The 12429-nt window shown below is 38.3% G+C and overlaps 1 protein-coding gene across 1 annotated transcript; it reads left to right on the forward strand.

Moving 5' to 3' along the window:
• The first annotated feature begins 11360 nt into the window (after positions 1-11360).
• Positions 11361-12155, forward strand: LOC108361485 (uncharacterized protein K02A2.6-like). Its single transcript, XM_017614104.1, has one exon. The coding sequence runs from the start codon at positions 11361-11363 to the stop codon at positions 12153-12155; it is 795 nt and encodes a 264-aa protein (XP_017469593.1).
• Positions 12156-12429: the final 274 nt, after the last annotated feature.

Genomic DNA, 12429 nt, shown 5'->3' on the forward strand with positions numbered 1-12429 from the left:
TAGAAAAGTTGATAGAGGTCCGGTGTTTAGTGGAGGCAAAGTCGGTTGGTTTATCTATCGAGATGACTATGGGTAGATGGTCTGATGCTAAATTCAGCATAGGTCGCCATGTTATGCTGTTTATCAGACCAGCGCTGACTATGGTGATGTCTGGCGAGCTGCTGCAGTTACCCATAATCCAGGTGGGTGCGTCGTCGATCATTGTGCAGAATGTCGAATCGTCTATCTGCTCAGCCAAGTCTGTTCCCCTACGATCGTTTAACAGGCTTGAGTCCCAAAGATCGTGGTGCGAATTAAAGTCACCTACTACCATACGTTTTCACCTCTGAGGAGCGCACCTATATAAGGGTGATATCCTGCCGGGCAGCAGGTGACAGGGGGTATGTATATGTTAAATATTTCGACCTGAAAACATCGCCTGACCGGATAGCAATGCCCTGACATTCTAGGGTGGTATCCCCGCGGTCGATGTCTGCTTCGATAAGACGATACTGCACGGTGTGGTGCGTAATGAACGCTAAGTCACCACCATTATCTCGCTCGTGATCTCGACGGTGGACGTTGTACCCGGCACAATTCAACAAAGTTGAATTGCTGTGCAACTTCGTCTCTTGGACCGCAACTATCAATATACCATGCCGACACATGAAGACGGTTATCTCCTCTATCTTGCTCTGTAGCCCGTTGCAGTTAAATTGAAGGAGCTTTATGTGGTTCGGGAGACGTATCGTGATGTGGGGTGTAAGGGATGTGTGTGTTCTTACCGCCGTTGGCTGTGTGCGCTGCTGTGATGGTTGCCGCCCTGTGGTGGTGGTGGGTGGCGTCGCAGCGCAGCACGGGCCCTCGAAGTTCCTCGTCCAATCTCGCGTGGTGCGCAGACCTGAACATGCCCTAAAGTGGCACAAGCCAAGGCAAGTGTTGCACTTGACTGATGTCATATTACGGAATATCCTGGTCTGACATACCGTGCAGATTGTAGGAGGAACCAGGAGTTGTTGACGGTGGCGTGTGGGTGGTGGTGCGGTTGAATGTGGTCTGTGGTCTGTCGTGGTTGTGTGGTCTATTGTGTTGTTGTGTTGTGGTGCTGTGGTGTTAGTGTGGAGCTGCTCAGGAGGACCTATATTTGCCGTGGAGGCTGCTCTATTTGAGCAGCAGGGGGCCACGAACGACGTGGTCCACTACCGGTGTGTCCGTAGTCCTGAGCAGACTCGGAGGTGACTCCACCCCTGGCAAGCATTACACTTGACTGAGGTGGAGTTGTGGTGTAGTCGTCTCTGGCATACACAGCAGGTATAGGTTTCTGGCCCTGGGTTTGACCCGATGCCAGCCCTGAGCAAAAGAATAGGTAGCAAATGTAGCCCTATGGACGAACAGCGTCTGTGACACTTCGCCGACCTAAACGGGGTTAAATCGCCGAAACAACAGCCCTTGGTCGGGTAAAACCTAAGTCATTCCGGTACATAGAACCGGCTGTCGTGGGAATGCATGGTTTCATCTCTTTCCTTATGGTGTCAATGATCTTAACGAAGCTCGTTTAGTGCGAATTACACCTCTGGACTATTTTCAACTGTGTATCCTTGGTACGGATTAGAGGCCAGCATGAATTCATTCAAACTTCTAGCCCAGAGATGGGCAAATTGGCTACCAGGAGCCTTTTGAACTGAGGAGCCGGCTTGGATCATTTAGGAACCGGATGAGGGGGACATCAAGAGCCAGCATGAAGGGGGAGAAGAGCGTAATAAAACAGATTGTACTCCGACTCTCATTACTAAACTGAAAGTAAGAAAGTGTGGGTGAGCGCAGAGCAATTTGAGCTACAGTGGTGTAAAAGCGAATCGTATGGGATAAATGTAACGTATGTAGGTACGCTTTTAAGAATAACAAATTTTGCTCGAAAAAAAATTTCTCTTTTACGTTACAAAATAATTTTTGTATGTATGTACATTAGACTGTCCCAAGAATATATGGAAAAAAACTTGTTTGCAAATTTTGATATGCATACCCTCTATATTTGTGCTTTTTAGCCTAAATAGCATATATATGAAGTTTTATGGCCGTAGGTTAACGATGACCCGTGCCGACTTTTAGTTGAAGTTTTAGTTAATAACTTGAACTTAGACTGCCAAATCGTCCATGAAAACTTTGGAAATGCAATACATTCGAAATGTTTCCCATATTTGAACGCATTTCTAGTAAATCTGCATCTTTAAATGTTTAACAGGACGACAGGATTTCTCCCAAGGACATCGAAAAAATTAATTAATCGAAAAGTATAGCGGCTTTTTAACGGTGTATTACAAGGCTGCAAAACGATATGTTTTCTAGTCGAATAATTTGTGTATGTCCTGAAGGATGACAATTGTAGAACATTTGTAATAGGTGTGACAGGGCGTATGATGAACATTAAATTATTAAATTCAACTTGTATTACAAATTGTTTTCTTCATTTAAAAAAATTCCTTTCATAATATTAAATAATCAAAATAAATCGTTTTAGTCTTTCACATATCCTCTCGNAAGTGTGGGTGAGCGCAGAGCAATTTGAGCTACAGTGGTGTAAAAGCGAATCGTATGGGATAAATGTAACGTATGTAGGTACGCTTTTAAGAATAACAAATTTTGCTCGAAAAAAAATTTCTCTTTTACGTTACAAAATAATTTTTGTATGTATGTACATTAGACTGTCCCAAGAATATATGGAAAAAAACTTGTTTGCAAATTTTGATATGCATACCCTCTATATTTGTGCTTTTTAGCCTAAATAGCATATATATGAAGTTTTATGGCCGTAGGTTAACGATGACCCGTGCCGACTTTTAGTTGAAGTTTTAGTTAATAACTTGAACTTAGACTGCCAAATCGTCCATGAAAACTTTGGAAATGCAATACATTCGAAATGTTTCCCATATTTGAACGCATTTCTAGTAAATCTGCATCTTTAAATGTTTAACAGGACGACAGGATTTCTCCCAAGGACATCGAAAAAATTAATTAATCGAAAAGTATAGCGGCTTTTTAACGGTGTATTACAAGGCTGCAAAACGATATGTTTTCTAGTCGAATAATTTGTGTATGTCCTGAAGGATGACAATTGTAGAACATTTGTAATAGGTGTGACAGGGCGTATGATGAACATTAAATTATTAAATTCAACTTGTATTACAAATTGTTTTCTTCATTTAAAAAAATTCCTTTCATAATATTAAATAATCAAAATAAATCGTTTTAGTCTTTCACATATCCTCTCGGGTTGATATAATGGTTGTACTTCCGTATGACATAAAAAAAATTTTACTAAACATAATTTCCATATCGTACTGATTTACAACAGTTGAACAGCCTGAAGGGACATATAAAATAAGAAAGCATATGATTTGGTTTATTTAATATTTTGTAAGGCATTTTTTTAAGAAGAAGTAATGTAGTAGAAAAGTTGAATTTAATAATTTTGTATTCTTCATACGCCCTGTCACACCAATTTAAAATGTTCAGAATTGCACGTTTTCAGGAGATACATGAATTTTTCTACTAGAAAAGTTACTTATGTATGTATCTTTGTAATTAAAAAAACTTAGGAGCTAAGCAAAAATTACTTTTGGCAACAAAATATCTCCGTTGTTGTGGATTTAAGCAGTTGTAACTTTTATCCAACATTACTTTTAATTTTCCCAATACTAAATATTAAACAAGTAAGAAAGTCTATGTTTGGGCGGAGCCGAACATTAAACACTCGGCGCAAGTATTAAATATATGTTTTTTCACCTTTCCAAAACCTACCGCTAGATGGTAAGCCGGGTGTATAAATTTTGAATAAATTAGCGTCCTTAAATTTCGAAATATTGCAGTTTCAAGCATTTCTGAAATTTACCGTTATATGAAGAGCGCCCGTAATTTTAGTCCGATTTCAATAATTTTCAACGTTTTGCTTTTATGTGGCAAGCACAATAAAAATACCGAGTTTGATACAAATTGGTAGAACGGGTACCGATATACATACATATATGTCATCATAAGTGGGCGGTGCCAAGCCCATTTTCCAAAAATTTACCATATTTCTTGGTAACGAATTGTTACAAGCATCAATTTTGAATAAATTAGCTTTAATATTTACTGATTTATCGAAGATTTNTTTATGGCCGTAGGTTAACGATGACCCGTGCCGACTTTTAGTTGAAGTTTTAGTTAATAACTTGAACTTAGACTGCCAAATCGTCCATGAAAANCGGTTATTGTCCGATTTTTTAAATTTTCGGGCATCTAGTATGCTGTACCAAGGCCAACAACTGTTCCAAGTTTGGAAGAAATTGGTGCAGCGGTTACCAAGATATACACATGTAACCATAAGTNATGTATGTATCTTTGTAATTAAAAAAACTTAGGAGCTAAGCAAAAATTACTTTTGGCAACAAAATATCTCCGTTGTTGTGGATTTAAGCAGTTGTAACTTTTATCCAACATTACTTTTAATTTTCCCAATACTAAATATTAAACAAGTAAGAAAGTCTATGTTTGGGCGGAGCCGAACATTAAACACTCGGCGCAAGTATTAAATATATGTTTTTTCACCTTTCCAAAACCTACCGCTAGATGGTAAGCCGGGTGTATAAATTTTGAATAAATTAGCGTCCTTAAATTTCGAAATATTGCAGTTTCAAGCATNGCAAAATTAATATACCCTTGTGCACAAGTGTGCTCGGGTATAATGAGTTTTTTATTAAATTTCTGGATCATGAAAAATCTTACAAAGGATATGTTTGCGTTTGGAATTTTGTAAGTTATGAATATACATTTTGTTTTCAATTTTCTACCTTCCAATGGAAGAATGTGAATGAATGAATATAAAACATTCAAATAATTCGAACTCATTTCGATAAAAATTTTTTTCTATAAACAAGTTTGTTCGTATTGTAATCAGAGCGCAACAATACATACATATATACATATGTATGTTTGTACATACCCTGCAAACCATTTTTTAGAGTATTCTGCATTGTAAAGAAATTTTAAAGAATTCTTTAAGATTTAATTCGATTTTTTGCCGAATTTTCTAAAATGAAATAAATTACGCACACTTCCATTCTTTTACGAAATTTCGGAAGAAAATCTGTGAAGCAACGAAAATAATGCTGCTATGTGAAGAATATCTTTCAGAATTTTTCCAGAATTTTCTTTATTTTTCGTACAGAAATTTTTTTACGAGTTCGTGTCAACCACTTCATATAATTTTCTTTGAAAATTCGTATAAAAATCGTTACAGAAATGAGATACTCCTAACGATTTCGGGAACTTTGGTTTGCAGGGTATATGCTTAGAAAAAATATTTTTGGATATCCATACAAAAAATTGTCAATAATTTCAATTCAATTTATTTTCACTGTGCTTGAATATTGTAATGTCGACACCAAGGCACATTAAACAGGTAGTATCAGTAGAGCAAAAACAACATTTTCGTGTATTTTGTTGTTGCTTCTGGTATCGAAAGTGTCAAAAACTGTTCTGAATTTTTTCTTCTAAATCAAAGCGTGCCATGTGAAATACAAAAAATTATAAAAAATAAAAAATTGAAATTGGAAAAAATAAAAATTGATGCAACTTTCTTTCCTAGTAAATTTGTTTGCTTCTCGAAGCATTGATCCATCCTTTGCAAGGCCCAGTAATCAGCGGTCGTGCTGCTGAGTTGGGCGAACGTTCCAAAAGCTGCTATTCAATCGCTTGTTTTGTATGGAAAAAGGTTTCACATGCAAATGGATTTTAACAATTCAGAATTTTTGTGAGAAAAAATTAAAAATATTTGACATTTTCGAGACCAAATAATTTGAAAGTAAATCAAATCAGCTGCTCTACTGATACTACCTGTTCAATGTACCTTGGTCGACACATATATCAGAACAGGTATTCACTCTGTTATATGTGTCACTCTGTAATAAGAAGGAAACGTGAAAGAGTAATAAACGGTAGTCACTCCGCTAACAGCAACTGAAGTGTTTAGATGTAACATATTGGCGACGATAAAAAAGAATCCACGATTTTTGAAATGACGGAGGAAGAAACAGCAGGCGCGAGGATAACTGGAGGAGCTGGAGCCAGCCAGGCGGAGTCGGCAGCGGCATTGCCTAGTGGTCGAGGAGGTACACTCTTCAGTTGTGAAGCGTTCAATGAGCAAACAACAGCATGGGGACGCTGGGTTACGCGTTTTGAAACAGCAATGAATTTGTTTGGTGCCGACCTATCAAAGCGTGCGCAGTATATACTCCACTACATGGGAGCTGCTACATACAATATTTTGTGCGATAAAATTACACCCAAAGCCCCGGAGACTATGTCCTACTCAGAAATCGTACAAGTTTTGGATAACCATTTTAACCCGAAACCAAATGAAACTTTAGAAAATTGACGGTTTCACCTACGAAGGCAGAAACCGGCCGAGTGAATACCTCGTGGCGCTACGTCGATTATCGGGAGGATGCAACTTTGGTGCGTATTTAGATACGGCATTAAGGAATCAGTTCGTTTATAAATGGTGCATACCATGATTCAATATTACACTAGTCTACAAGGAAAAGTATCCGAAATAATTTAAACTAATTTCTGCTTCTCTGTCCATGCAAAATTCGGATTGATAACTAAAATTCATTTATTAGTTTGAGTTTTTACGATAATCGTATCTTTCGTGTTTAATGGAACTACCCACATTTAACTTCATAATGTTTTGACATTTACATAGTTAGTTTGTATCAAATATTCGAAATATTGTGATTTAGTGCTATTTTCTCTTAAATTAAGCGATATAGAAGTGTTAAAAGTAAAAAGTATAATACTATTTTATAGCAAAATGTCTCGAAAATGTGTTAATAATCCCGACAATTTTTGTTATATCTGCGGTGAGGTGATATTTAATAAACAAAGGTGTTGTATATCGCCTATAATAAAAGAAGCCTATTTTTACTACTTTAACGAGAACATCAAACACCAGGATAAAAGCTGGGTTCCACATTTCTGCTGTAATCCATGTGCTACAGGTTTGAGAAATTGGCTGAATGGCAAAAAAACATCATTTCGTTTTGCAGTGCCAATGCAGTGGCGAGAATCGACAAATCACGTAAGTGATTGTTATTTCTGCCTGACGACTCATGTATTTGGAAAAGGCAAGGGTGTTTCTAAAAAAAAGAAGAGTGCCATAACATATCCAAATATACCATCAGCTACTCGTCCTCTACCACACAGCGATCTTCATCCGATCCCGAAGCGTCCTCACATCGGTGACGACGAAGATGAAATCAAGGGAAGTTCACCATCAATTTCGTCAATGTCAGAATACGAGGTACCTAGTACATCAACACAGCCACACAGGATAACACAAGCTGAATTAAATGATCTCGTAAGGGACTTAGAATTGCCAAAGAACAAAGCAGAACTTTTAGGTTCAAGATTGCAACAATGGAACCTTTTACAAAGTGGTGTAGTTATAACATCTTTCCGTAACAGACAAAAACATTTGATGCAATATTTTGAAATGGCTGAAAGTTTAGTTTTTTGTAAAGATGTCCAGGGTTTGATGGGATCTCTTAACATTACATATAAACGGGAAGAATGGAGACTTTTTATAGACAGCTCTAAATTAAGTTTAAAAGCAGTATTGTTACATAACCAAAATATTTTACCATCGATCCCTATTGGTCATGCAGTCCATATGAAAGAATCTTATGATAACATGAAAACCCTTTTGCTGCAGATAAAATATAATGATCACCAATGGCTAATTTGCGGAGATTTAAAAGTCGTAGCTATTCTACTTGGACTACAATTAGGCTATACGAAATTTTGTTGCTTTCTTTGCGAATGGGACAGTCGTGACAGAAAGCAGCATTATACAAAAAAAGTGTGGCCTCATCGTCAGTCACTTCAGCCTGGGATGAAAAATGTTCAAAATAACCCTTTAGTTGACCCACAAAAAGTGTTACTTCCACCACTGCACATAAAACTAGGGCTTATGAAAAATTTCGTAAAAGCAATGAACAAAAATGGAACTGCTTTTCACTACCTTCGCCAGAAATTTCCAAGATTAAGTGAGGCTAAAATAAAAGAAGGTATATTCGTTGGTCCCCAAATAAGAAATTTATTAAAAGACGAACACTTCGACACTATTTTGGAAGGCAAAGAAAAAAAAGCCTGGGACAATTTTCGCCTCGTGACAAAAAACTTCTTGGGAAATAAGAAGAGCGACAACTACGCTGAACTTATTGAAAATATGTTGTCATCTTACCAAGAACTGGGTTGTAACATGTCCCTGAAAATCCACTTTTTACATTCTCATTTGGACTTCTTTCCGGATAACTGTGGGGCCTTTAGCGATGAACATGGGGAGCGCTTCCACCAGGACATCGCTAACATGGAAAAACGATATCAGGGCAAGTGGAACGTTTCAATGTTAGCGGATTACTGCTGGACTATTCATCGAGATACTCCAGAAGCAGAGTACAAAAGGGCAGCGAAGAAACCACGTCGCAATTCTACTAATGAATAAAATAACGGTATAATTTCTGTTATTTTTTCAAAAAACTTTAAAATTTTTTTTTTAAGAAATGGAAACTAATTAAAAAAATATAATTGTAATTTCGTATGCAGTATGTCAACATAAATAAAAAAAGCTACTTACACTAGAAAATACTTTTTCAAAATCAAAATTTGTATACTAGTGTTATTGGAGGAAAACGACCTCACCATCAAATATGGCATCAGCGTTTGAAGTGGCAGAAAATGGCGGAAATGAGTTACATCAAACAGTAAGTAGCGAAATGGTGAACGAAGTACGAACACACAAAAGTAAGCAGATGAGATGTGAAGAGGAACGGAAAAATCAAAAAGGTAAAAAGAAATGTTTTCGGTGTGGAAGTGCAAGTCATCTAGCAGCAAAATGTCAGTATGCAAATACCGTCTGCTACCGCTGTAATGTAAAAGGTCATTTGCAGAAAATGTGCAAGAAAGAAAACAAGCAAATTCACCACGTTGCTGGTGAAACGACCCGTACAGTAGAAGAAATGTTACAAATAAAGAGTGTAGACAATGAGCGAGAAAGAGACAAACTAATGTATACATTAGAAGTAGAAAAAGTTAAAATAGAGTTTGAGGTTGACACAGGAGCAGCTGTTACAATTGTAAGTTTGGTAGACGCAAAGAAATATTTCGCTAAATTGCAAGTTTTGCCTAGCGATACACAATTGTTAAGCTTTTGTGGCACGGAATTGGATTGCGTTGGTCGCATACGGGTTAAAGTAAAAACGGCAGAAAATAGGAGTAACAGATTTATATTGTGCGAGCTAATAGGAAACCATTGTTAGGGCGTGAATGGCTGAAAGCTGTCCGTTTGTATTGGGCAAGGCTGATGAACAAGAAATGCGCTGAAGTTTATTCAATTAAAGAAAAAGACCAACACAAGTCATCCCTTTCAAAGTTGCGCGAAAAGTTTCCTAATGTATTTTCACCAACAGTGGGGAGAATAACAAACTTTCAGGCTCGGTTACGCATTAAAAAAGACACAGTGCCGATCGCACAGAAAGCTAGACGTACCCCATTTGCCTTATGGGATGCAGTCGAACGTGAAATCGACAAACAGGTCGCTGAAGGTTTGCTTGTAAAAGTTGAGAGTAGCGAATGGGCTACGCCAATTGTGGCGGTGCCAAAGCAAAACGGGGCGGTACGAGTGTGCGGAGATTACAGGGTAACGGTAAACAAGGCATTGATTGTGGATGAGCATCCACTGCCCACCATAGACGAACTATTCTGTAAAGTAGCTGGGGGTTAAAAAATTCAGCAAAATTGATTTATCGCGAGCATATTTGCAGTTAGAAGTACATCCTGAGGACCGACATCTACTAACACTGAGCACGCACAAGGGTTTTTACGAGCCAACACGATTGATGTTTGGGGTTTCATGTCCGCCGGCAATTTTTCAGCGGTTCATGGAGCAGTTGTTAAACGACATACCAGGAGTAACGGTGTTTTTAGAACACATCAAAGTGACGGCTTCAGACGATGCTAAGAATTTTCAACGCATTGAGGAAGTTTTGCGTCGACTTAATAGCCATAACATGAGGATCAACATTGACGAATCTGAATTTATGCGCGATCGCATTGAGTACTGCGGATATGTAATTGATGCACAGGGCATACATATAGCACAAAGCAAGGTCAAAGCGATACAAGAGATGAAAACACCAACTAGCAAAGAGGAAGTACGATCGTTCATCGGATTAATCACTTATTATGGGCGTTTTATTAAAAATTTAAGCACATTGATTTATCCATTAAATATCCTGTTACAGAACAACGTGAAATTCCATTGGGATGCAAATTGTGAATCATCGTTTAAGGAAGTGAAACGTCAAATGCAGTCTGATATGATTTTGACACACTTTGACGCTAATCTGCCAGTAGTATTAGCTGTTGACGTAAGCCCAATAGGCGTAGGTGCGGTTCTTAGCCATCGCTATCATGATGGTTTTGAACGACCAATACAATTTGCTTCTCAAACCTTAACTAAAGTGCAGCAGCGTTACAGTCAAATCGATCGCGAAGCGTATGCAGTAATTTTTGGAGTGAAAAGATTTCATCCATATTTGTTCGGGAGAAGGTTTTTGTTAATTACTGACAACAAGCCTATCTCACAAATATTATCGCCGAAAAAGTGGTTGCCAACGCTCACAGCCACAAGAATGCAACACTATGCAGCATTTTTATCTTCGTATAACTGTGACATAGAGGTGAAGACTTCGACAGGCAACGCTAATGCAGACGCAGTGTCGAGATTACCAGTTAAAGATACATATGAATATACCGAAGAAGTTGATGTGGTTGAGAGCGAGATTATAACAAATTTACCGGTTATGCTGGATGAATTACGAGAGCAAACGGAGGCAGAAGTAGAGATTCGTGACTTGGTGCATAGTCTGAGAGTAGGCCGTGTGTGCACCGCAGAAAACGGTTCGGAGTATCACAAGCGGAGTTTTCGTTGCAGAATGGATGCCTTTTGAGGGAAATTCGTGTATACATTCCTAAAACGCTGAGGAAAAGGGTATTAGATGAGTTACATACTGCTCATTTCGGAATAACAAAAAATGAAAACTTTAGGAAGAGCGTATTGCTGGTGGCCGCGTATCGACCAATATATTGAGGAGTTGGTGTCAAATTGTTTAGAGAGCCAGGCTACGAGACCTGAGTCCGCTAAGATAGAACCGAAACATATCTGGCTGAGGCCAAGCAAACCGTTTGAGCGCGTGCATATAGACTATGCAGGTCCCTTTTTAAGAAGGTATTACCTAGTTTTAGTTGACGCTTACACAAAGTGGACGGAGGTACACATTATGCCGAATATAACGACAACAAGCACGATACTTAAATGCGAGGAAATCCTTGCAACTTTCGGAATACCAGATGTAATCGTTTCTGATCACGGAACTCAATTCAATTCCCGTGAGTTCAAAGACTTCTTAAAGAGAAATGGTATTCAGCATAAGCAAGGTGCCCCTTACCATCCCGCAACGAACGGGCAAGCAGAACGTTTTGTCCAGACTTTGAAGACAAAGCTGAAGGCAGCTAAGGCCGTAGAAGCAAATGTGAAAAAGGCACTAAATACGATTTTGTTGGCATATCGGCGATCTATTCATCCTGAAACAAATAAGTCTCCGGCAATGTTAATGCTTGGCATTCAAATTCAAACAAAATTAGACCTAATGACTAAAAGTTCTCAAAAAAATTTACCGAAACCAGAGAAGCCGAAGAAACAATTTTCCCAGGAGGAGAGAGTGGCTGTTAGAGATTACCTCTCAACGCATAAATGGCAGTTCGGTAAAGTGCTAGAATCATCAGGAAATTTACATTACCAGGTGCGACTGGACGACAATAGGACATGGAGACGTCATGCTGACCAAATGCGCCGTGTGGGACAAGATTTAGGAAATCGTGTCGAAGGTGAGCAACATCAGCAGCAGCAGCGAGGAAATGAAGATAGCTATGAGCAACAGGCTGAAACATCGATTGCGAGATCATCTGACCCTACATCGTCAGCAAGCGAAGTACATGTTTCCGCTCCATCTAGCCCCGAAATCCGTCGTTCAAGCAGAATTTCAAAACAACCAGATATATGGCAATATCAATAAAACGCACACACTGATAAGCATATGGATTTACATAAATAAGTATAATTATTTCTTTTGAGTTTGTAAGTAAATAACTAAATAATGCTAGAATTACAAATTTTCTGATGCACAATTTATATTTTTAAGTTCCATTAATGAAAATGAATTAGTTTGTTAGAAAATCTTAACTTAAAACTAGCTGGGGAGAGATGTTATATGTGCCACTCTGTAATAAGAAAGAAAGTGAAAGAGTAATAAACGGTAGTCACTCCGCTAACAGCAACTGAAGTGTTTA

This window comes from Rhagoletis zephyria, unplaced genomic scaffold (genome assembly GCF_001687245.7).
Source record: "Rhagoletis zephyria isolate East Lansing unplaced genomic scaffold, Rhagoletis_zephyria_1.1 Rzeph_scaffold_00775, whole genome shotgun sequence".
Taxonomy (NCBI): domain Eukaryota; kingdom Metazoa; phylum Arthropoda; class Insecta; order Diptera; family Tephritidae; genus Rhagoletis; species Rhagoletis zephyria.

Bases quoted from the DNA above. Each gene is read 5' to 3' on its own strand.
- LOC108361485 (XM_017614104.1), top strand. From the start codon at position 11,361: ATGCCGAATATAACGACAACAAGCACGATACTTAAATGCGAGGAAATC.